The sequence below is a fragment of the Hippoglossus hippoglossus genome, chromosome 4 (assembly GCF_009819705.1).
Source record: "Hippoglossus hippoglossus isolate fHipHip1 chromosome 4, fHipHip1.pri, whole genome shotgun sequence".
Lineage (NCBI taxonomy): Eukaryota > Metazoa > Chordata > Actinopteri > Pleuronectiformes > Pleuronectidae > Hippoglossus > Hippoglossus hippoglossus.
This window is the reverse complement of record NC_047154.1, coordinates 8,610,130-8,632,302: the sequence shown is the minus strand read 5'-3', so window position 1 is coordinate 8,632,302 and position 22,173 is coordinate 8,610,130. Positions and strand designations below refer to the sequence as shown.

At 42.9% G+C, this 22,173-nt stretch overlaps 3 protein-coding genes across 5 annotated transcripts; 2 read left to right on the top strand and 1 right to left on the bottom strand.

The window, feature by feature from the left end:
• Positions 1–4,449: 4,449 nt before the first annotated feature.
• On the top strand, positions 4,450–9,896 carry echdc2 (enoyl CoA hydratase domain containing 2). Of its 2 annotated transcripts, none has more exons than XM_034584225.1 (12): positions 4,450–4,759; positions 5,707–5,774; positions 5,847–5,934; positions 6,027–6,113; positions 6,220–6,312; positions 7,238–7,294; positions 7,390–7,452; positions 7,551–7,675; positions 8,897–8,947; positions 9,026–9,073; positions 9,247–9,384; positions 9,508–9,896. In XM_034584225.1, the coding sequence occupies exons 1-11, from the start codon at positions 4,519–4,521 to the stop codon at positions 9,322–9,324; spliced, it is 999 nt and encodes a 332-aa protein (XP_034440116.1). In that variant the 5' UTR covers positions 4,450–4,518; the 3' UTR covers positions 9,325–9,384; positions 9,508–9,896. The 2 variants fall into 2 exon arrangements, with proteins under 2 accessions (XP_034440116.1, XP_034440117.1); XM_034584226.1 differs by having other exon boundaries at positions 9,247–9,385; positions 9,491–9,896.
• A 630-nt stretch (positions 9,897–10,526) lies between these two features.
• Positions 10,527–19,570, bottom strand: zyg11 (zyg-11 homolog (C. elegans)). Of its 2 annotated transcripts, XR_004613738.1 has the most exons (19): positions 19,142–19,527; positions 18,850–19,015; positions 17,829–18,040; positions 17,417–17,734; positions 17,171–17,284; positions 16,968–17,084; positions 16,746–16,886; positions 16,321–16,497; positions 15,288–15,352; positions 14,983–15,082; positions 14,149–14,199; positions 13,901–14,062; positions 13,704–13,751; positions 13,403–13,600; positions 13,258–13,310; positions 12,109–12,206; positions 11,790–11,990; positions 10,742–11,706; positions 10,527–10,697 (listed from the first exon to the last, which is right to left on the bottom strand). XR_004613738.1 is itself a non-coding variant. In XM_034584192.1 (18 exons), exons 1-17 carry the CDS (start codon positions 19,169–19,171, stop codon positions 11,800–11,802), a joined length of 2,241 nt encoding a protein of 746 aa, XP_034440083.1. In that variant the 5' UTR covers positions 19,172–19,570; the 3' UTR covers positions 10,527–11,706; positions 11,790–11,799. The 2 variants fall into 2 exon arrangements, 1 of the variants encoding a protein (XP_034440083.1); XM_034584192.1 differs by having other exon boundaries at positions 10,527–11,706; positions 19,142–19,570.
• On the top strand, positions 19,532–21,739 carry LOC117760849 (cytochrome c oxidase assembly factor 7). The gene is made up of 3 exons (XM_034584233.1): positions 19,532–19,965; positions 20,059–20,199; positions 21,053–21,739. The coding sequence occupies exons 1-3, from the start codon at positions 19,860–19,862 to the stop codon at positions 21,496–21,498; spliced, it is 693 nt and encodes a 230-aa protein (XP_034440124.1). The 5' UTR covers positions 19,532–19,859; the 3' UTR covers positions 21,499–21,739.
• Positions 21,740–22,173: the final 434 nt, after the last annotated feature.

Below are 22,173 nucleotides of genomic sequence, written 5' to 3'. Positions count from 1 at the left end.
GAGAGTATGATCATCGATCAGTCACCCTGACTGCTTCGTCGCACGGTGGTGTGTTTGTGTGTGGGTGTGCATGGAGAGAATGAAACTAAATTATACATTTTATTTATTGCCTATAATGTCTCTGTATTGCTACAAAAAAGAGCCCGATCTATATTTGGTCAAATGCATAGTCATGCACGCCTATAGATTCTAATGGTGCACATGACGTCTGGTGTGTCATTATTGAAGAAAAGCTGGACCGAGGGCGAGCAGCCTGGAGGAAAATGAGCCATTAAAGCAGTGTCGGCTTCTATTGTCAGCTGAATGTTAAAAGACCAAAGCTAACAGTGTGTTTTCCACCGTGTCTGTGGCTCTCAACCTGCAGTCGAATCGTTCCTCATGAAAATGCAAATCTTTATAAAGTGAGTCACGAATATGTAGTTTCATTTTTGATGAGAAATAATTCCCTAAAAAAGCTGAGCAGAGTTGTTTGTGATAAACTTTACTCAAACAGGAGCAATTACAGTATATCTGTGGATGAATACACATTTGGAACCTTATATTTCCTGCAGTAGAACAATGTATGTGGAACTAAGTAAAGATACATTACAGTGCCCATATTTAACGTTATAGAGTGGCATGTGAACCTGCTGCAACAGTGTGGCTGGTGTGTTTTTCATAGTTTTAAGTCATGTCTATGGAGGTTAGAGGAGTATGGAAGATATATTTTTAGCATTAGCAAAGGGTCAAGTTGGAACTGGGTTGGAATCGCTGCAGAGAACTGAAGCCTCAGTACATGTCTACAGCAGCCTTTGAATGTAATACTCTTGAATATGATATCAAAATATTTACATATAGGACCGACCAGTAATAGACAAATATTAGCCTCTTTGCGCACACACACACACACACACACACACACACACACACACACACACACACACACACACACACACACACACACACACACACACACACACAGTTGTGTCTCCATGACTTCAGAGGAAATTACATTAATTTTCCGGAGACTTACTCTAACCCTAACCATAGTTACAACTTGCCTAATCATTACCCTCGCCTTAACCTTAACCTAAACCTAAACCTAAACATAACCTTAAAATGTCTTCATCTTAACATTTAATGATTTGGCTTTTTGTCCCCGTAAGGAAGACAAGTCCCCATACTGTGACTGTGTTAACAGATGTATGTCCCTAACACATGGGCAATACCTGGATCACACACGCGTACGCACACACAAACACAAATTTGCATTAAACATCTTTAGTCATACTTTTAAAGTAAATTTGCTTCTTACATGAGTTATAAGCAGACAGACCTGTTTTTTTATAGGTGTCTGTGTGATATGGCAAAAGCCCCTGTTTGCAGACTAAGCTTAAGAAAGAGAGAGCTGTGTGTGTTAGTGTTACGTATATCTTGTGTAAACCTGTGACACAAAAGGTCAAAAACCCTGTATACGCCCTGAGCGGATCACTGTGCCGTCTCGCTCTTGACAGACAGCTACAGTAACAGGATGCCATTCACTCCCTCTGACTCATGCTCGGTCTTGTGCCCATGCTTGTGCCCCATCACCGGGCATCCCTGCCCTGTCTCGGCCCTGGGCTTTGGCAAGACCGAGGCCGCTCAGTGGAAGTCTGCACACATCGCCTCCTTCATCCAATGTGGGGAGAGGAAGAGGAAGGAAACGGAGGATGTGAAGAGAAGAGTAGAAAATGGCGAGTATAGAGGACGAGGATAGTGAGGAGAGGTCGTGGCTGTGGGTGTGTGAGGATGGAGATGGTCAGTAAACACATGCAAGTTGTGAAAAGCAGAGCAGAAGAGCGACAGGACAGACTCCACATTTCTCCAATCAACACGTTGATACAAGTCTGACCCCTACAGGATTGGAGGGGAAACACTGTGAGATTGGCATCAGATACAGTGTGCCATTTACAATGATGTTTGCTGACAGAGGAAGATGTGAATCTGCTCAGTTTTAGCGAGAAAAGGGTGCTGTAGACAGAGCAGGTGCAGAGGGAGCTCATTGAACCATATTGAGACAAAACACCTCCTTTATTCGTCCTCGTCCCTCTGGAAGGCCTGCGTGTGTTCAACCTGAGAGCCCTGAATTCACCATCTGTCACAGTTTCTGTCACTCACACTCAAGCAGCGAGTGCCATCCATCATCAAATTTCCACCTCGAGCCACAAACACACATGAGAAGAGGAATGCACACCTGCCAGACGTCAAATGTAAAAAACCTATACCCCTCCAAATCCGCATCATCAATGTCATCCAGGTGACATTTCACTCCACTGCAACAGAACCTACAGGCAAATGTGAGAGCTCCTTAGAACTATCCCTTGTCAGGTTTAACATCCAACTTTAACACAGCTCTGTCTTTTTCTCTTCTTTTTGTCTATTTCATCCCTCTTTATGGTCACTGGTCTAATTTATTTAAGTAAAATGTGAGTGATTAATGTGCATCTATGTAGTTATGGTTATAGTTTCAGTTTCACTTCCTCCAAATCATCCGGCCCACCCTCCTGACGCAACACCCTGCAGCAAACCTGGTCCCTACACACTGCACTCATGATACATTTACATTTCAATTACAAATGATTATGATTCACTGACCAGACTCATTTGTATCCAACAAAACTGGACAATAAAAACGTCAGAGGGAAAGTAATCAGATCAATATAAATGTAATCTGACATTACTGTGTAATGGAAGTTTTCTGGAAGCTGATGTCTTATGCAGAAGGTTTTAATGTAGACTCGATGCATCAAGGAGACCAGAAGGTGAAACAATATACAAACGCTAACACAGTAACATGAGCAATTGTCAGCCCCAAGTCTGAAGATGTCTAACACAGCATCCCCATATATCTCCCTCTACTTGCGTCACACATTCTAACAGCACATCCATGAAAGGCTAGAATTGCTGTCACTCTCTATGTTACATGTAGGTGTTCACATCCTATTGGATAGTTAAGCCTAGAGTGTGTATAACTAAATCACATAGTGTCCTTACGTCTTGCCACTGGTGAAATACGCAAAAGAGGTTAAGTTGATGAGAGTTGAAGTTGGTGCCTCTCTGTCTGGCGCATCTGAGTTAGATATGAAAGTCCCTCAACGTAGACACTACAATGTACTGTTGGTTGGTCCTGTATCTATAACCTGACCTTGGGTAATGCTTAGAGAGAGAAGGGAGTATCTGTGGAATGTAGACAGGCACTATTTTCCTGTACAGATATAATATACACTATAAATAATATATAGTGGCATATACAGGAATGTGTGAGGATGGTCAAAAATTCCTCAACAACCTTGATGCTAAAATAACTCTGTAATATTTCATAAATGACCTGTTTCTATTACAAAGGCTTGATCACATGCACGTGGATGTGAACACACAGAGAGAGAGAGAGATACCTGGCTCTTAGACTGTTGGGTCATCAGACCCACTGACTGACAGGGTAATTGCATAACCTGTAAAGACCTGGTCAATAATGCATGGTCAGACTAGACAAGGGCAGCCTGACGGAAAACCTTACCTCAACAACCCACTTTGTCCGGACACTGTGTGTGTGTGTGTGTGTGTGTGTGTGTGTGTGTGTGTGTGTGTGTGTGTGTGTGTGCGCTCATTTTTGATGCCTCTTTTGGACCTTTCCCAGTATAAATACTGACCTTGCCAGGACATTTCCTTGAGTTCCTGGTTAAGGTCAGTGGTGAGATGTGAATTGTGGTTAGGTTAAGGTTAGGTATGTATTGGTCATGGTTAGGATAGGGTTAGGGTTAGGTATGGATTGGTCATGGTTAGGAATAGGGTAAGGTACGGATTGGTCATGGTTAAGGTTAGGTATGGATTGGTCATTGTTAAGGTATGGATTGGTCATGGTTAGGGTTGGGTTAGCGTTAGGTATGGATTGTTCATGGTTAAGAATAGGGTTGGGTACGGATTAGTCATGGTTAGGAATAGGGTTAGGTACGGATTGGTCATGGTTAAGGTTAGGTATGGATTGGTCATCGTTAAGCTATGGATTGGTCATGGTTAAGGTTTGGTTAGGCTGCCCACAATGAAGGGAAGTCAATGCAAAGTACTAAAAAGGATAACTGCACAAACTATTTCTCTGCCGTTCGGTGCAAAGTCCTGTCAGTCATTCAACCCACACCAACACAACCATGTGCCTGTAAATGTGTGCGTGTGTGTATGAGTGTGTGAGTGAGAAGAGGAAGGGTATATTGAGAAAGTAGCAACGGATTTTTCACAATTGCAACACTTTCACTTTGAGTCTTGCTGAATGAAATATAAACTGTGAGTAGGTAAAACTCCCTTTTATCAAAATACCGTCTTACACTGACAGAGTTTTGGATGGTGGAGTGTATATACTACCTGTTTGCTCTCTGCTGCGTCACTGCTGGTTTTTAAGTCGCTCCTCCTCTGACCGGAAGAAACCTGCTCCAAACTTCCATTTGTAAGAACTCTATCACGCCGTCTTCCTGCTTCGGGAAACGAAACAATAAAGCCTCTGACAACATGACGACGCTGCTCCGCAGAGTACCCGGGCCCAGGGGTCCATTGTGGCGGTGTCTGGGTGCAATTCTGCGGGGAACGCACATCCGAACCTCCCATCTGATTCAGCGGGACGGAGCGCGAATACTGGCCGGTGTCAGGCTCCCTTTAGCGGGACACAGTCGCGCTCACCGCCGCTGGCAGCACACGGAGGCGGCGGATCGTGCAGAGGTGGATTTGAAGCGGTTAGAGGAGGGAGACGATGGTAGGGAGGAAGATTTCATGTTTTGTAACATCGTTTCAATTCACTCTGACCAAAACGCCATCAAATTATCACACAAACCCAGTTTGACCCGTCTCCTGCCAATGTCAAATGTCTATACTTTCCTACTGGATGCTTTTTGAAGAACAGACTATTTCCCCACAGTTGTATAATAATCATGATTATTATTATAATTAATATGGAATTTGGTAAACTATTCCCGGAAATCCATATGACCTTAATACGTCCTGCTCTTAACAGGAATCTGTGCTGCAATATACTTTTACAACATGTGATATTAAACAAGATAACGGACACGAGATAACGGTGGAAAAGATAAAGTGCTGTAATCAAAAACGAAAACATTAAATTGGTAAAAAATATTTAATGAACTATTGATTGTTACAGATGTTCTCGATACCGATTCCGATGCGTATCGGCCAATACCGAGTAGCGTTCCGATTCCAGTGCATTTATCTGTTGTATGGTCTTTTTTATGGTCTAGCTCAGGTTAAACCTTCTGAAAAACAAATACATAATGAGAATGAATGCAGTAGAACTTCTTTTATTGTCTAATTTTATGGGAATAATTGAGAAAGAACACAAATGAATAAATCTAGGAATAAAGAGCAATTAGCTCCTTTAAAAGCTGTTAAAGTGCTTGAGATTGATAGTGTGGTAATTGGCAACACTAGTGCCAAATTTCCAACATCTTAACCAGCTCTGGCTAATGCTGCACCATCAAAGATCTCCTCTTCGCTGCTATAAAAACTGTACTTGCCAGTGGCTGCAGAAGAAAGAAAAGAAGGATTGGAAAATAACTTAACTTTAAAGACCGTGGATGCCCGATCCAGCATTTTTGGCAGAATCAAAGGGATATCCGATGCTGGTATTGGCACATCTCTATTGATTGTTGGCTTCTCTTCCTCCTGTTGCTTTCTTCTCTTCAGGAATCGTGGAGGTGGTGATGTGTCAACACAAGGCAAAAAACGCTCTGGGCCATGTGTTTGTGTCACAGGTGAGCAGACTCTTACATCACATGCACGCACACGCACACACACACTGAGACCACTGTGTCCTTTGAGTACAGATGAGGGAGCTGGTGTCCACTCTGTCCACTGACTCCTCGGTGCGAGTGGTCGTCTTCAGGAGTTTAGTCCCCAGGGTTTTCTGTGCAGGTACGTGACATCTGAAACATCTTTCACCTGCCGGGCGTCTACACGCTTGATCAAATCCTTTCTGCATCATGTGTGATGCTGCCCGTTTGTAGGTGCCGACCTGAAAGAGAGAGCGTTGATGAACAACTCTGAGTCGGACCTGTTCGTTCACGGCCTTCGTTCGCTCATGACTCAGATCGGTAAGAGACCAGAAAGATGGTTGGATGATTAGTCTCATCTTGGTTGTTCCCTGGATGTGTGTACACACTTGTGAGCTGTCCTCTCTTTGTTTTGATGTCTGTGTAGCATCGTTGCCCATGCCAACCATCGCAGCCGTGGATGGCGTTGCCCTGGGAGGTGGACTGGAGCTCGCCCTGGCCTGTGACCTCCGCACTGCTGGTGAGTGACGGCTGAACCTTCACTTGTCAACCTAGATCTGGAGAGGCAGCTTCACGTGTGGATACCTTCTACATTTCTCTCTCGCTTCAGGTGACATTAATGGAGTTAGAGAGGCCATGTCGAGTCTGCTTCACAGCTGTCAAAGATCCAGTCATATTAGATCAGTGGCTGACTGACAATAGTATGGTGGAGAATAGAAACATCCCTCGGGACCATTCCTCTTGACTAGACTGACAACTCCCTCATTCATTGTAGATACAGACAGTGGCTCTCCACCTGGATGTGGGGACACGAGAATGATTAACAATGTAGGAAGTTAAGAAGAAGAACATTATGTTTATTTTACTATTTTAAAATGTAATCTTCAAACCATCACATCATCCGGGCCCTAAAATCTCTTCTAGTTAAATATAGACGTGTATAGAATGTTGTTTTAGCACTGAATACATAAAACACATAATAACCCTTAACAAAAATTGGTCAATCATTAACAGCCCATCTTGGATTGTGAGGAGAAAAGCATAACCTGACGCTTCTTATATTTCCTGGAATGGTGCATTCATGTAAACACACTATAACACACAGGCTAAAAACAAGTCTGTTGTCGTTCCTGACACGGTGACATTTGGAGACCCACTATTAATGATCGTCTGATGAGCTCAGGGACTAATGATAGCTGCAGCGGGCCACACATCTGCTCAGCTGTTCATGACGCTGAATCTGATAGGCTATATTAGGCCGATCTGTGATTGGCTGAGGGCTGACAAGCTAGGTGAGCAGGTGCTTGTGTGTGTTGCTCTGAAAGAGTCATCAGTCAGACTTTGTGCCGTCCCTATAGCTTAATGGCCCTTTGCTGCTCAGACCTTCAACTGTCCTCTGTGTGTGTGTGTCCTGTGTGTGTGTCCTGTGTGTGTGTGTGTTACAGCGTATTCGGCACAGATGGGTCTGATTGAGACGACACGGGGGCTGCTCCCAGGGGCGGGTAAGACGAACAAAGGTCACAAAAATGAGTTGATTCTAAACTGAGAGACACAAAGTGGCTGTGGGAAGTTGACCTTGAGGTGGTTTGTCCTGCAGGGGGCAGTCAGCGGCTGCCCAGGACTGTCGGCATCACTCTGGCCAAAGAGCTCATCTTCACAGGTGGTGATGCAGAAACGCTGACATGTTGCCCATAGGCACAGGATGCTTGTTGTGTAGCGAGGGCTTTTGTGCATCACACACTCTCTCTCTGTTATCAGGTAAGCGTGTGGGGGGGCAGGCAGCGCTGGAGATGGGGCTCGTAAACAGAGCAGTGGAGCAGAACCAGACAGGAGATGCTGCCTACAGAGAGGCACTCAGCCTGGCCAGAGAGATACTGCCCCAGGTTAGAATACATGCACACACGCACGCACAGTCGTGTCTCCATGACTTCAGAGGACATTGACTTACATTGATTTCCTGGACACTTACTCTAACCTTAAACATAGTTACTACTTGCCTAACCCTCACCCTTATCGTAAACCTTGACCTACCCTAATCTAACTTTAACCTTGACCTAACCTAATCTAAATCTAACCCTTACCTAAACCATCATTTTTTTATTCCCCCACAGCTCAGATACTGATGCATCCTCCTCCTCCTTTAGGATTCTCTTTTCTTTTTTCTCCCCCTCTCTCCCCCTCTTCCTGTTTTAACAATTAATCTCTTCTGCTTCTCGTCCACCTCTTTTCATTCTGCCCTCCACTCTTCGTGGTGGTGTCTTCCCACCTTCCCCTCTGTCCCTCTTCTCCCTCCTCTTTCCCCTCTCTCCAGGCTTCTGTCGTTCCATATTTCTTTCACTCCAGTTCAGATGCCTGCAGTCGGGCAGGGCCAGAGTGGCAGCCAAGTGGAGAAATGGACCACAAATAGCGCACACAGACACACATTGGTGTGGGTTAAGTGGCTGACAGGAGTTTGCAGTGAATGAAAGAGAAATGGGATACAGGAGATAATATTCTGAGTGAGGGTTTTGGCATGAGGTGGAACCTCGGACCAGTTTTGTCAATATTTCTCACGGGAGGTCTGGTGTGTTACAGGGTTAGGGGGGGGCTATTTCACTTTTTCATTTAAGGGTCCAGTGGGTAAGATTTAGGTTAAAGGGATCTATTGGCAGAAATTGAATATAAAATAAGTGTTTCATCTAAAGTGTATGAATTGTTATTTTCTTTACCCCAGAATGAGCCTTTTATATTTCAATACTTTATATTTACATCAGGAGTGGGTCCTCTCTACAGAGGCCGCCATATTTTTTACAGTAGCCCAAACTGGATAAACTAAACACCTTTTGAGTTTTTAAGACAACTGAAGGCTACCACAGGTTCCCTTTCATCTTTGGAAGGGCTGATAAGATAAATCAGAATTCTAATATCAGATTACATCCCAAAATCCAGTCTTGGTTTTGATCTGGATCCAACCTTCACAATTATTCTTTCTAACTACAGGCGTTTCAGTTAATGCCATTTGCATATTTATTTAATTTAATGGAGCCAGTACAATAGTCTCAACAGGGTTTCATATCAAACTTCTCACCCTCCAATGTGTTTGATGTTTCATTTGTGTTGCTCAGGCTCCTATCGCCGTGCGAATGGCTAAAGAAGCGCTGAACAGAGGCGTTGAGGTAAACAAATGACTCATGAATCACACCGTCCCATTATTTTTCATCAGTGACCACGCTGACTGAAATCAACTCTTACAGGTTGACATCACTTCAGCGATGGCTATAGAAAGGATGTGCTATGCTCAGGTAAGATTCCCAGTGTGTACTCAATATGTGTTCATCAAAATTCTGGACGAATCATTGACGCATGCATTAGTTCAGCTGTGATGCTGAGTGTAAACCCTCGGAGGCTGTCTGGAGTCACATCATCATTGTCTGGCCGCTGTCGCCCTGCTGTAACCTTTGCCCTCTCTTGTCAGGTCATCCCCACGCGGGACAGACGAGAAGGGATGGCAGCCTTCATAGAGAAGAGACCTCCACGCTACACTGGGGAATAGACTCGTCTCAGTTGTCATGTTTCTCTCTCACACAGATGCACGCTGCTCTCTATGACCTCACGTCTGATTGACAATTAACACCCCGTGTCTGTATGTACATGTCCTATTTGCATTATAACATCCAATTGGAGTTGTCACAGCAATATGACAGACATAGAGCCCAAAGACACATGTTCTGGGTTCCAGTGTAAACAAGTAGTAGCAACTCATGTGAACATAGTCAAAATAATGTCAATAGTGGGAATATTGCAATCCAGGCAGTCTGTGTCAACACATTAGTTTTAGTTGGCTTTAGTAGTGACTTTCAGGATTAGACTGACAAATCACAACAGCATAATATGACCTCCAAGATTTTTACCATTACCTCTCTATACTTTGATTTATAGGAACATCATCTCTGGAAGAGACTGCATTAAAAAGGCAACACAAGTGTCATCTCCAGTTTATGGGAATGTACATTCTTTATTTTTTCAAACTTGAAAACGTGACTCAGCAGCAACATGACACCGTCATAGCAGACATACAGCATCTTTAACTGGTTTGCATTTCCTATCTGATTAAATTCTTGTTTTTAAAAAACTGCCTTTCATCCAGGGAGGTGTTCAGGGGCTTAACAAAACAATTCATCACATCAGCAGGAGCAACAGAAGAGAACAAAAAACATGTTCTGTGTCATCTGCAGCTCTTCATCAGCCTGGGACACGTGCAGAATTAACAAGGCCATAATTCACTGAGCAGAGGAGCTGATGTGTGCTTTGCTCACTGGTATTTTCAACTACCGGTTGTAGCCCAATATATTACATTGATTTCATTTTCTATAAAAGCATTGGGACCTGTCACTGTCGTTACTGCTGGAGCCAAGATCCATGTTGCCTGGAAATGATGAATTCAATGAGCAATTTGTTGTAACAGTGACATTAGTTTGGTTTGCATCGAGAATGGATACAGGAGCCATGACGAAGGTGGGTGTCAGGGTCAGCTCTCACAGCACATTCTCTGGACGACAGAGATGAACCTAGTAAAATCCTGGAGGTGGACGAGTGGTTTCAGAAAAGGGAAATAACTCTTAACTCCACTACCTCCCCTAACCCCCATCACAACTTCCCCTCTCTTTGTTCTGCATGTTTCTCTTACTCAGAAACAAACAATGGAACATACAATAGAATAATTATCATGCAACCGGTGCAATCACTATTTCTCTGGTGTTTTCTAATATGTACAAATGACAAACAGTCTTTAAGATGCTGATACTTGTACAGACGTACATACACACATGCTCACAGAGAAGTGCTGTCTCTGTCTTTACAACACCTGGACTGGTTGGGAAGCACAGCTAACATACCAATATATACACCAGTTTCTCAAAGAGAAAACTGCTGTCACTTAATGCACATCTGTACAACCTTCATGACTTTACTGACCACATCATTATCCAGAATGGACATTTGCACTTAAACCAGAAATAATTGCATTTAGTTCTTTTTCATTTCAATAAATCATGTGAGACCTACTCTGGGTCGTTTGATTTACAGCATCACTGGCTTGCTTGCGGATTCAACTGACTTGGGGCAGCCAAATGCTCATAAAAGAAATAGCACTGCAGCTTCTTCAAGAGACATAACTTCTCTGTAATTTAGGTTTTCATCTGTAATGTCTGGAACATTTGAACCCACTGAACACACCCTCGGCAAGTGTCCTGTCACATCAAATCAAACGCATTAGCTGATAAAAAGACTAAATGAAGAGGAGAGCAACAGTAGTACTGCAGACCCAGAGGCCGTGGGGTTTCAGTGAACGGAACACTGCTATAAACAAACAGGCAGGCATCTCTAAAATGAACAGCACAACAATTTGGACTAACTCCAGCATGCTCGAGCTCAAAGTGGCGTCATGCGTATATTTAATGAGCTGATCAACCAATTCAGACAGGCAGAGCCCTAAGTGACAGTACAGGGGGCTGGAGAGTGGCGAGAGCCTTGGATAAACTTTCAGTTTATAGGGCTGCTTGCTTTCCCAAACTGAGATTCGTATGTGTGTGCACGGACATGTTTTTGGTATGAAAATCAGGATGCAGAAGTCACACTAATGAGAACGAGCACAAACACAGGCCTCATGAGATTTGAGCTTAACTGACCAACAGCTTATCATATTTTAATTTTTTCATAAACATTAGCACAACAAACACAAAGAAAATAAATAGGGTTAGTGTGTGCAAAGAATTGCGTATTCTCTGTCCTTGACCGCTCTGGGGATTCTTGATGAAATATGTTTGTGTGATAGATACAAATACCACAGACAAGTACGCACAAATACAGAAGCCCCTTAGTGGTGGCACCCCCCTCCCTTTGAAGTGTTTCTTTCTTGGTCAGGGAGCTTTGTTTTCTGAAAGAAACAATGTGAAAGAATGAAAAATCCACAGCCAGTGTGCGATTAAATAGCAAATGAGCAGTTGTGTGTGTCTTTACCTCTGTGATATTATTGGGGTGGTGGGCATCGACTTGTGTGCGAGTGTGCTGGCTGGCCGGTACGAGCTCTGTGGCGCTGCAGGCTCTCCAGAATGCTCTCAGCCAGCAGTTTGACGTCTTTGTGAGTCTGTGGGTTTGTGTGGACGCGCTCCAACTGCTGCAGGCCGCCCTCCTCCAACAACATGCTGCAGTAGCGGGCGGCTGCAGACACAAGGGTTAACACAATATCACATGAGTGGCTTAGTTGGGCGGGTCAGTGAATGGGTTAACATAACAAAACTGAAAATGCGTATTAGAATGTACAGTATCTGTGCCTCACCGTTCTTGCTGCAGACGTGTTGCATGGCCCATGCTGCCCACAGCTGGACACCAGGGGTGTGAAAACACTCCAGAAGAGGGAAAAAGGGGTTAAAAGACCTGCAGAATCAGATAAAGTGATAAGTCGTAGGCTAAGGTTTTCACAATTGGCTGAAGTTTATACATAGAATCAATGCTGTAGGATCTGCATAGCTGCATTCCCTTCACTTTAAATTGATGTGTACTTCCGTAGAAATGCGTTCACACTACACGCGACGCACATCACTCTGATGATTGGTTCACTTGGTTGCATTGCATTTCCTCCTACATCTTCCAATGACTAGTCAAGCACAGAAAACCAGCTTCACCCTCCTCTTGCCTCAGACAGTTCAGTGATTGTACACACCATCTCCTTACTGTTGTCAAACATTTATTAACTCCAAAATGATCTGCTCTTTAGCGCCCCCCTATATTTATAGTGCACTAATGAACCTCAACACAGTGACACAAACTATATGAGGAAGAATTTGATGGACTTGTTTTTTTCAAGGTGCCCTTTTAAATATAATCTTTGGAATTTGTGCGGTAGAGATGTCCTAGAATTCTCCTCCCACTTGAGCTATTAAGTTTATGATGTCTAGTATTGTCTCTGCAAGAAGGAAGAAAGTTTGGATGGACTTTCAACCTTCCAAATACAACTTGTACAACTTATTTTGCAAAGTTGACCATAGGTTTTCATAAATTGTTCCATCCAGACACAAATTTAGATTTTTTTTCAATAGTTTATGAAAACAAATTATACAGACTTGATATAGGTAATACATCCTTCCTTTGTAAAGTATGGGCCTACTTGTCTATATGCAATCATATTCTTTCCTTTTATTATTACTAGTGCACTCTCTGTTCTATATCTGTCTGTTTGGAATGGGCTGCTTGTTCTGCCTTTGTTGTTGCTGCTTGCAGATTTCTATCCGAAATTGTAAAAGTGACCTGCAGTAAATGAGCCTTAGCAAGTAAAGACAAGCTGCAGGACTCCGTCCACAGAACCCTCAAGCTGCACCACCTCTGCAGCACAACGAGCTGTTCACCTAATTCGAGATATGCAAACCACATGCAGACAGAGAAAGATTTATGGAATTGTTGTTAGGTAGATTTAGAAGCTGCTGCTCACCTGTATGCTACCATTTCACACTCTGGTGGGGGCCACTTCATAATGACAGCATGCTGGAGAGACACACAAATACACACACCTTAAATAAACTTATACAAAATATTTGGGCATAAGTTGAATACATGTTTGTGTAGCTCATTCCCACCAGTTGCTCCAGCAGCGAAGACCGCAGATCTGCGCTGAGCGTCCAGGCCTCCTTTCCTCGTGACGTCAGATGTGCGAGGATGCCTGCGGCAAAGTAGCTGACCTCCACCTCTGAGCTGTGCAGCAGAGTGCTGATGTGGTCCAGGAACCCCTGCACCATCAGCTCTTCGTGCAGCTCCCCGACCTCTGCTATGTTGTTCTACACAAACAAAAGCCGAAAGGGGAATAATAATGTCTCACAAATTTTAAATGTATTCAGCTTTTAGTTTTTCTGAGGGGTAAAAACAGAGCAGTGAACTCACCAGTAGACCGAGAACCTTCTGCTGAATAGAAGACTCAATGGGGAAGGACTGCAGGGATGGAAACAAAACAACAGTGAGTCAGCCTGCCCCTAAGGCATACATACCTGAGCAGTACATGATGTGATGATAGGCTGATAAGGTAATCTGTTCTAAATTGTGTAGTTAATTTACATGCGCGTGTCGACATGTCTGTGTACCTCTAGAACTTTAATAAACAGGTCCAGCCCCTGGTTCTCGATGAAATGGCGGCAGGTTGTTGGTGACTCATCCGTGAGGTTCCAGAGTGCGCTCAGTGTAAATTTGAGGGTGGCATCCACCACGCCCTGAGTGGCCTTCTGACGCACAATGTGGAGCAGTTGCTGCAGGGAAGGGAGAGAGATTATTATTTCCTTTTTTGGTAAATTAGTGACGGTGAAAGAGAACACAGCTGAGAGGAGAATCTTACCTTCACTATGAACAGCTCTGCTCCTAGCTGAGCAGTTTGTTCTGTGGACAACTGGAAAGAGCAGACATTAAAATGTTTAAAACTTACAAATGGGCACTGAAAGAATAAAGCGAAACATTGACAGCCCACTTTTAGAACGGCTCTGGTTCCTGAAGTAAATTTCCCATTCATTTTATCCATTGACATTTCAGAAAATCCTTCTAAAAAGAGTTTTATGTCTGGTACCAGGCCGACCAGCTATGAGATGATCAGTGGCCATTAAACATTTGATTATTAACTGTGTACATAATTGTTTTAAGAGTGAAGGAACGATGCATGCAAATGATCCCTTTCCTACAACTTCCAGTTCATTTCTTCTGGAATTTAACCTGATTCTAATGATTTACACTCCTTTGGACTCTTTTCCTCATCTCAAAAAACAAAACAAATAACGCAGCATGTTAGAAATGAAATCCTGGTTGCTCTGTGGTAAACGTTATGAAATGTTGAACCGCCCGATTGTAGCTGACATGAATTTCGCAGTTGTTGGTAACATAGTAACGGCAAGCTCCACCAATCACAGCCTTCACTATTTTACCTGAGGATTCTGGGTAGTGCAGTACTTCCCTTTGACATTAAGAATTAAAACGTTTTATGTAAAAAAAAACGAGTGGATATCATACAAACTTGTGGCTTCTACAGGAGCACATAAAATCGTTTCGCAATCTTGTAGCTTGTGGTGAGTCCACCTACCTTTTTTTTAATACATTTTTTTAAATAAAGGGATTTTAACTTCTGGAACCATACTTTTGAGCCCTTAACAGTATAAGTGATATAATACAACATGAATTGAACCTTAGCAGCCAGTATGGAAATAATAGCCACCGCCATCCTCTGCATATTCTGGTCTTCATGGTTGCAGAGCCACTGCATCACTAATTTGGCAGCTTCAAACCTTTAAAAGAGAAAAACAAAGATCAAAACATATCTACTGTAAACACACTATTCCTTTAGAGAAGCTTTTACATTATGACCTGTCAATCATTTTATGTTCTGGTTTCCTGCCTTGCTTCCACTGATGCATATTCACTGTTTCAAGCTTTTACATATCTGTTTAAATTACTTTGTAACCATACTACTACAAAATGTGTAATTCACACCTGTTGAATGGAACCTCCTGCAAGATGCGGTCACTGCACAGGGACAGCAGGCAGTTCTTCTGCAGCTGTAAACACAGGAACCAAAGTGGAGATCAGTGTCTGATCTGCAGGCTCAGTAAAACATGTAGACAAAATTAATCTCTTACGTCTAAGTTGAGGCCTGTATGGTTCAAAAATGTGTCTCAAGTCTTATGTTAACATTATATGTTCAGTTCTCCTTGTGCCACCTTGATAAAAAAAACAAAAAACATATATATTTGCTTTTCTGAAGACTTTTATTTCCAAACCAAAAGAAGAAAGCTGCTTCTTTAGCTGTAGGAAGTTACTCAACACATTTTGTCACAATTTACATCAATAGTAGACAGTTTTTTTATTTATTTATTTATTTATATATATATATATATATATATATATATATATATATATATATATATATATATATATATATATATATATATATATATATATATATATATATATATGTGCCTTGATAAAAAATATGTTGCTGATAGTTGATATGAACTGAGGATTCCCCAAAAACATTACTTCCACAATGGAGGTTAAGTTTCATGACTCTGTCCGTTAGTTGGTTGGTTTGTTGATTTGTTTGCAGGGTTATGCAAAAAGTACTCAACAGATTTCTACAACACTTGGTGGAGGGATCCAGACAAAGAGGCAAGTATTTTCTTTTCTTAAACGAAGCAATATACAGGATTTCTTTTACATTTTAACCAATTTCCCAGTGAAAAATGCATTGATCTTAATTGGGTAAAAAATCTGGTCATGGAAGTACGCACTCCACCGAGTGTCATTTAAGATTTCCTATTTCATCCATTGGAATAATTCCTCCATGGAGAGTCGTATGCCCTTTATTCTAAGTTCCCTCTGCTTTTAAACCGTATCAGGTGAAAGGGACCTGTTAAATGCAGTCATTGTTATTACAGATTGTTTTTGTTTATCGTCACCTGGTGGGCTAGCCTAACCCTAACCCTAACGATGTGCCACTATGACAGCGGCGCAGACATGACAGTACCTGCTGGTGGTTTGGGAAAGTCCTCATGGCCTCCAGTAAGAGCTGAGTGACGGTGCTCAAGAGTCGGACTGGCATCCCTGCTGCCAGGTCCTGCTTTGTCAGGTTGAACACACAGGCACTTGCTGCCAGCTGAACATTCAGAGTGGCAGGATGATTCTTCATACCCAAAACTACCAACTAGAAAATAAAAAGAGAAAAAGAAAGTAATACTGTGTTGGTTAGAGTAATGAGGAGCTTGAAGTGTACAGAACTGTAGTGGGGATGTAGGACTTTGACATAAACTTGGAAACGTGGCTGACACTCCAATGATTGTTAGATAAATATATTATTATTATCTGACATTATTGATGAAGCAAAAAAATACCAGTCTTAATTGAATGAGAAAAAAAACAACTTAATTTCTATATATAATTATGTTGGTTCACCTTTAGGATGTCAGGCCGTGGTTTCTCCATGACATGGGTCAAACTGAACAGATGAAATAGAGCTTCCCTCACAAAACCCTCCCTCTCACTGTAGCGGCGCAGGGCCTCACAAATCTGGGTCTCATTGGCTTCGCCTGTGACCTGTTGACACGCAAAAAGATTGTTTAGCGGACCCTAATTCCTATGTACAGTTATCAGTGTTGATGTACACATCAATACTACCTTCAGATTTCCTTCTCCAGAGAGGAAGTCAGAAAAACCAGCATCTGTGGCCAGAAGTCCCACAAAGGTCATCCCCGGCCTCTCATCAACAAATGCTTTAACAGCTGCATCTGTAACCTGCAACAATTCACACATGTAAAAAATGAGAGCTTGATGATTGCCATCTTACTCAAGCACTCAGAGACAAATGCAAACATAAATACCTGTTTCCTCCCCGACACATCCAGGGAGACGAGGTCAGGCAGGATCCCTGGCTGTCCAAGCAGCTGACGAGCCACATCAGAGGTAAACTGCTTATCATCACTGATGTCCAGGTGCTGAATGGCAAAGGGTCACAAAGATCACAAATGGCCAAACACAAACAAACATGACTTTGGGAATCTTTGTGACAGTATTCTTTTCAATAACCACATACAAACTAATTTGAAAGAAGACACCCTTCCACTCACTTGCAATACATCCAGCTGGCGTATGAGTCCCAGCAGCTGAGCAGTGCTCATTTCCAGCCTCTTCAGCTGGTGCAGTGTCAGTGATCGCAGCCGATCCTTCAGGCCCAGCAGTGGAGTGAGGTTGGTGATTGAGGTGTTGGAGATATCGAGGCTCTCTAATCGAGGCAGGGAACAAACGTCGACCAGCCCAGAGTCATAGAAGTCTACATTGGCAAGAGAGAGTGAGCGGAGGCCCTGGAGGGAGCTGAAGCGATACCGGATTGGTTCCTCCAGAGAGGACATGGCGAGACCTGTTAAGCCAAGACGCTGGAGCGAGTCCTGCAGGGTGTTTGAGAAAAGAAGAAAACAACAAGTTATAATTTTAACATGAAGCGAGGGAAAAACCTAACAAGTTAACATACTCTCTCTTTACCTGACAGTATTTATTGGAGGCCAGTCCCTGTAGGATATCATGAATAGTGAGGTCTGCATTGACCCTGGCAGCATCCAGCTCCAACAGTCTGTGGGGACAGAGAGCTTTCTGGAATGCCTCGGCAGAGATACGCGCTGTGCGGATGCAGGCCCGTCTCAGCCGCAGGTATTCAGAGTTCCGAAATACACCCACTGTGCTGTCATTCAACAGACCTGTAGAATAATGACGTCAAGTCAAATGAAATCTTTGGATCCATGCAGGACTGATCAGGACTGAGCTCTGCACTATAGTACTTAGATTTCCTAGATCAAAGTTTTTGTGAGAACATACCATCGGATAAGGCTCTGTTCAGACCTGGTATTAACATCTGTCCTTAGAGATCTGATCACAGGGGGTCAACTCTAAATTCATCTGTTCACACCTGGAATTAGAATGAATCCTGGGTGCGTGTCCTGTGACCACTTGTGATTAGATCTCACTTCCCTGCTCTCTATGTAAATGATCCCAGCTGCCATTTGTGTTCACAAAGACCATTTGTTGTTTTAAGGCTGTTTGGATTTAAAGGGTTAGAGGGCGTGAGCTGAATATGCAGTCTGAGTCCTTATATATATTTTATATTATATATGTGGACCTGGACACATTTGCATTCACACAGCAACAAGAATGTGGCCACATGCATCCCAGACCACCTCTGAATGGGGTCAGAGTGATCATATCTCAGGACACATCATGATGTACTTAATGCTGACCACTTGTGATCGAATCACTCCAGATGGATGTTAATACCAGGTCTGAACAGTGTCTAAGTGGCTCGCTGATTTTACACATTTATCCCTTTTTCTTTAAGGGGAATAGAAGCTTTTGAGAGACACTCAAGAGCTAAATTCTTTTATTTTAATCCCAGTAATGGATCAGCTTGGTATTTGACTGTTCAACAATTGAAGGATGCAGAAACTATGGTGGGACTCAGCCATGACCAGCTCTGTCTGTCCAGCAGTGTCTTTCAGAGGACCAGGTTTACCTTCAGTGGCCATCTTGGCCAGCAGCTGGTCTGCTAGCTCCTGTGGGAAGAGCACAGCCTCTCTGAAGCACAGGGAGCCGTCCGGGCGCTTCACGGAGAAACAGTCCAGGTTCTGGCTCACATAGGTCAGACACAGGTCTGTCAGAGCCGCGGGGGATGACTCATTCTGAAAACAGAACAATGCTATTGTTAGCTTCTGTAGCGGGTTTCAATTGACAGTAACAGCGCATATGCTAATTGCTTTCTCCAGAAATGACATGAGCACAACATAACGTCAAACGGCAAAACTTACCGTGTGTAGGAAACCGCAGGCCATGGTCATATTTTAAAGAGTAAAATTTAAATAAACGAACTCTAGTTTTAGCTTATGAAAAGGAGACTGGTGTCTTTTTCACCACCGCTTCACTTGCTAGCCGTGCAGCGGCTCCGTGTTCAGCCCGACGCTATGCTAATCTGTTAGCGGCGGAGCAGCCAGCTAGCTCACTTGTTTTCGCCTCCGCTGTGGAAAGTCGCTCCGCGAGCAAACATGTCGACAGGAAGCGGTTGTGTCAGAATTCATGTTCGAGAGGTATCGACTAATCACTGCAGGTGACCGAAGCTCTGGAATCGAGGAACCGGGGCAAAGAAGGTTTTAGTTTTCACAGCTATTTTCTATATTTGACGAGACAGACGATAAACACAGATCACAGCACCGGAAGTACATTCTCAAAGGGGGCCGGGCTACGGAAGCCTGTAAAGTCGTCTTATGAAACCAGGAAGACACATGGACTAGTCCCTCTTCGTGATTCAAGAGCAACCTAACATATGAGTTACTGTGTTGAGCGTCTATAGCAAACTTACCTCTGACTGTAATGATTTCTGATGAGGTGTTTATTGTGAGGAAACGCTTTTCGAACATCGCTCCTGAACTCGCTCTCCAAGGTCACAAGTAGCAGTGGATGTGGCGAGAGCTCAGCCTGCAACACATGCGATTTATCTGAGGGTTAAAACGCAGAGGTGTCGGCGGAAACATGGCGGGACTTGTGGACTTTAAGGACGAGAAGGAGGTGAAGGAGTTTCTGGACAACCTGGGGGTGGAGTACAGCTTCCAGTGCTACAAAGAGAAGGACCCTGAAGGTAACACGACCTGCGCTGTTCACAGATCAGTGGTGCTGAAACTCAGCTGCAGGTTTGAACTGTGCCATCACTGACCTGATTTCTTCCTCTCAGGGTGTCAGAGGCTGGCAGACTACATGGATGGGGTGAAGAAGAACCATGAGTCTGCAGCTCAGGTGCTCAAACACAACTGTGAAACTTATGGACATGGAGAGAGCTGCTACAAACTGGGGGCTTACCATATCACAGGGAAAGGTACGACAGCAGTGTGGCTTACTGCCTCCATTATTTACCCTCTCTGATGTGTGAGACACACATTTAGAAGTTCAAAACTTAACTTCATCAAGTCACAGGTGGGAAAATACAAAATTATGATACATTAGTTGAGGAAGAAATGGAAAGTGCTGTACTTGCTTGTATGTATTGGCCTAATATTATGAAATTAAGTAGTCAATGTACTTGTTGATCAACTATTTTATGGCTGTACAACAGTTAATGGTTATAGTGCAAGATAAAGTTGTCAAGGCAAAAATTATTGCAAATATTAGCTGTTTAATATGAATAATCTGTCTGTCCATCCATTCATCCATCTACCTATGTCCTTTGCTTTGTCTGCTTTTTCATTTTTTGGTTTTACTTTCAACACTTCAGGATGAAAAGTTCAACATAAATAAGTTTTATATTATGGTGATTATTATTATTATTTTTAATAATTATTTTTACATGAATCTTATCCTGTAAGGGTTGGGTGAGAAGTGGGGTTTATATGTCTTTGGAGTGTGGGAGGAGGCCGGAGTACCCAATTCAAATTGTATGTGTATAACCCATATTCACAAGTCGCACTGTGTCTTGTAGGGCTTAATCTGTAAAAGGTGCAACATCCTCTGTCCTTAACCTTAACACTATTAATAATGATTATCAAAATAGTATGTGACCACATCAATAGCTAATTTAAATTAATTAATCTACTTTCTATTTAGATGTTTATATACATTTTTATATTACTTTATCTTATATTAAATGTGACTTAATTATTATGGAAGGGAGGGGTTTAAATACTTTTTACATCACTCTGCATCTCTGTCACTCTCCTGAATCTTTTCACCAGGTGGAGTGACCGAGTGCCTGAAAACTGCCTACTCTCTCTTTCTGCGCTCTTGCAATGCCGGTGGAAAGAAGTCTATAAATGCCTGTCACAATGTTGGCCTATTAGCCCATGATGGACGAGCTATGGAGGGAGGACCCGACCTCACGGCCGCACGCCAGTACTATGAGAAGGCCTGTGCTGGTGGCTTCGCTCCCTCGTGCTTCAACCTCAGCGCTATGTTCATCGGGGGCAATTCCAAAGGAATGGAGCCAGACATGACTCAAGCTTTGAAGTTTGCTCACAGGGCTTGTGAGCTGGGACATGTGTGGGGCTGCGCCAACGCAAGTCGCATGTACAGACTTGGGGATGGTACAGAGAAGGATGAGAAGAAAGCAGAGGACCTGAAGAATCGAGCGAAGGAGCTTCACACTGCGGAGAAGGAGAGGCAGCTCAAGTTTGGGGAGTGAATGTGACACTCTTGGTTATGTCATTGTGGTAGAGGTGTTCAAAGGTTGGAGGTGATCTGATGTTAGTTAAAAAGCCAAATGGTCAAATGGGTGTTAGCACCACCTTCTATAGACCATGAAATTCAGCGAGGGACAAGTGTGGCCACTTGAATATGAGTAGAGTTCATCAAAATGTGTTCAAGAGTTATAAAAGCAATAAAATTAATTTTGATTAAATGGATTAATTTGTTATTCAATCCACTATGGAGAATGTGTTTGACTGTGTGTTTATTTATTGTCTTATTTGTCAGCAGGACTACACATATCTACTAAACTAATTTCCACTAAACTTGGATGGGGCCTGGGCCTGAGAAGAACCCAGTAAATTATGGGACGGATGTGGATTAAGGGCCGAAACCAGGAGGACTTTGTTTTCTCCACTTTATTTAGACATATTTTATGACAAATAATTAAAGTTACCAGACCACTTCCATTTGTCCTTTATATTTCATATAAAAGAACTAGGCAATCATGCTTGAGCAGATTTAAATATTTTTATAGAGGGGTACTCTCCTTTTCAGCCACTGTACATAAAAAATATAGAGCTACAAACCTGTCACTACCACTGATGTGTAGCTGAGATCATATTTATTCAGGAAGGTAAAATGGCTGCGGTGTATCTCTCATAGTTTTATA

Bases quoted from the DNA above. Each gene is read 5' to 3' on its own strand.
- echdc2 (XM_034584225.1), top strand. From the start codon at position 4,519: ATGACGACGCTGCTCCGCAGAGTACCCGGGCCCAGGGGTCCATTGTGG. The intron at 5,775-5,846 runs GTGAGCAGACTC...CTTTGAGTACAG, and splicing joins GCCATGTGTTTGTGTCACAG to ATGAGGGAGCTGGTGTCCAC. The intron at 7,676-8,896 runs GTTAGAATACAT...TGTGTTGCTCAG, and splicing joins CCAGAGAGATACTGCCCCAG to GCTCCTATCGCCGTGCGAAT.
- zyg11 (XM_034584192.1), bottom strand. From the start codon at position 19,171: ATGACCATGGCCTGCGGTTTCCTACACACG. The intron at 17,285-17,416 runs GTGAGTGGAAGG...TTTGCCATTCAG, and splicing joins GCCAGCTGGATGTATTGCAA to CACCTGGACATCAGTGATGA. The intron at 13,311-13,402 runs GTGGGAATGAGC...GTGTCTCTCCAG, and splicing joins CTTCGCTGCTGGAGCAACTG to CATGCTGTCATTATGAAGTG.
- LOC117760849 (XM_034584233.1), top strand. From the start codon at position 19,860: ATGGCGGGACTTGTGGACTTTAAGGACGAGAAGGAGGTGAAGGAGTTT. The intron at 19,966-20,058 runs GTAACACGACCT...TCTTCCTCTCAG, and splicing joins CAAAGAGAAGGACCCTGAAG to GGTGTCAGAGGCTGGCAGAC. The intron at 20,200-21,052 runs GTACGACAGCAG...TCTTTTCACCAG, and splicing joins TTACCATATCACAGGGAAAG to GTGGAGTGACCGAGTGCCTG.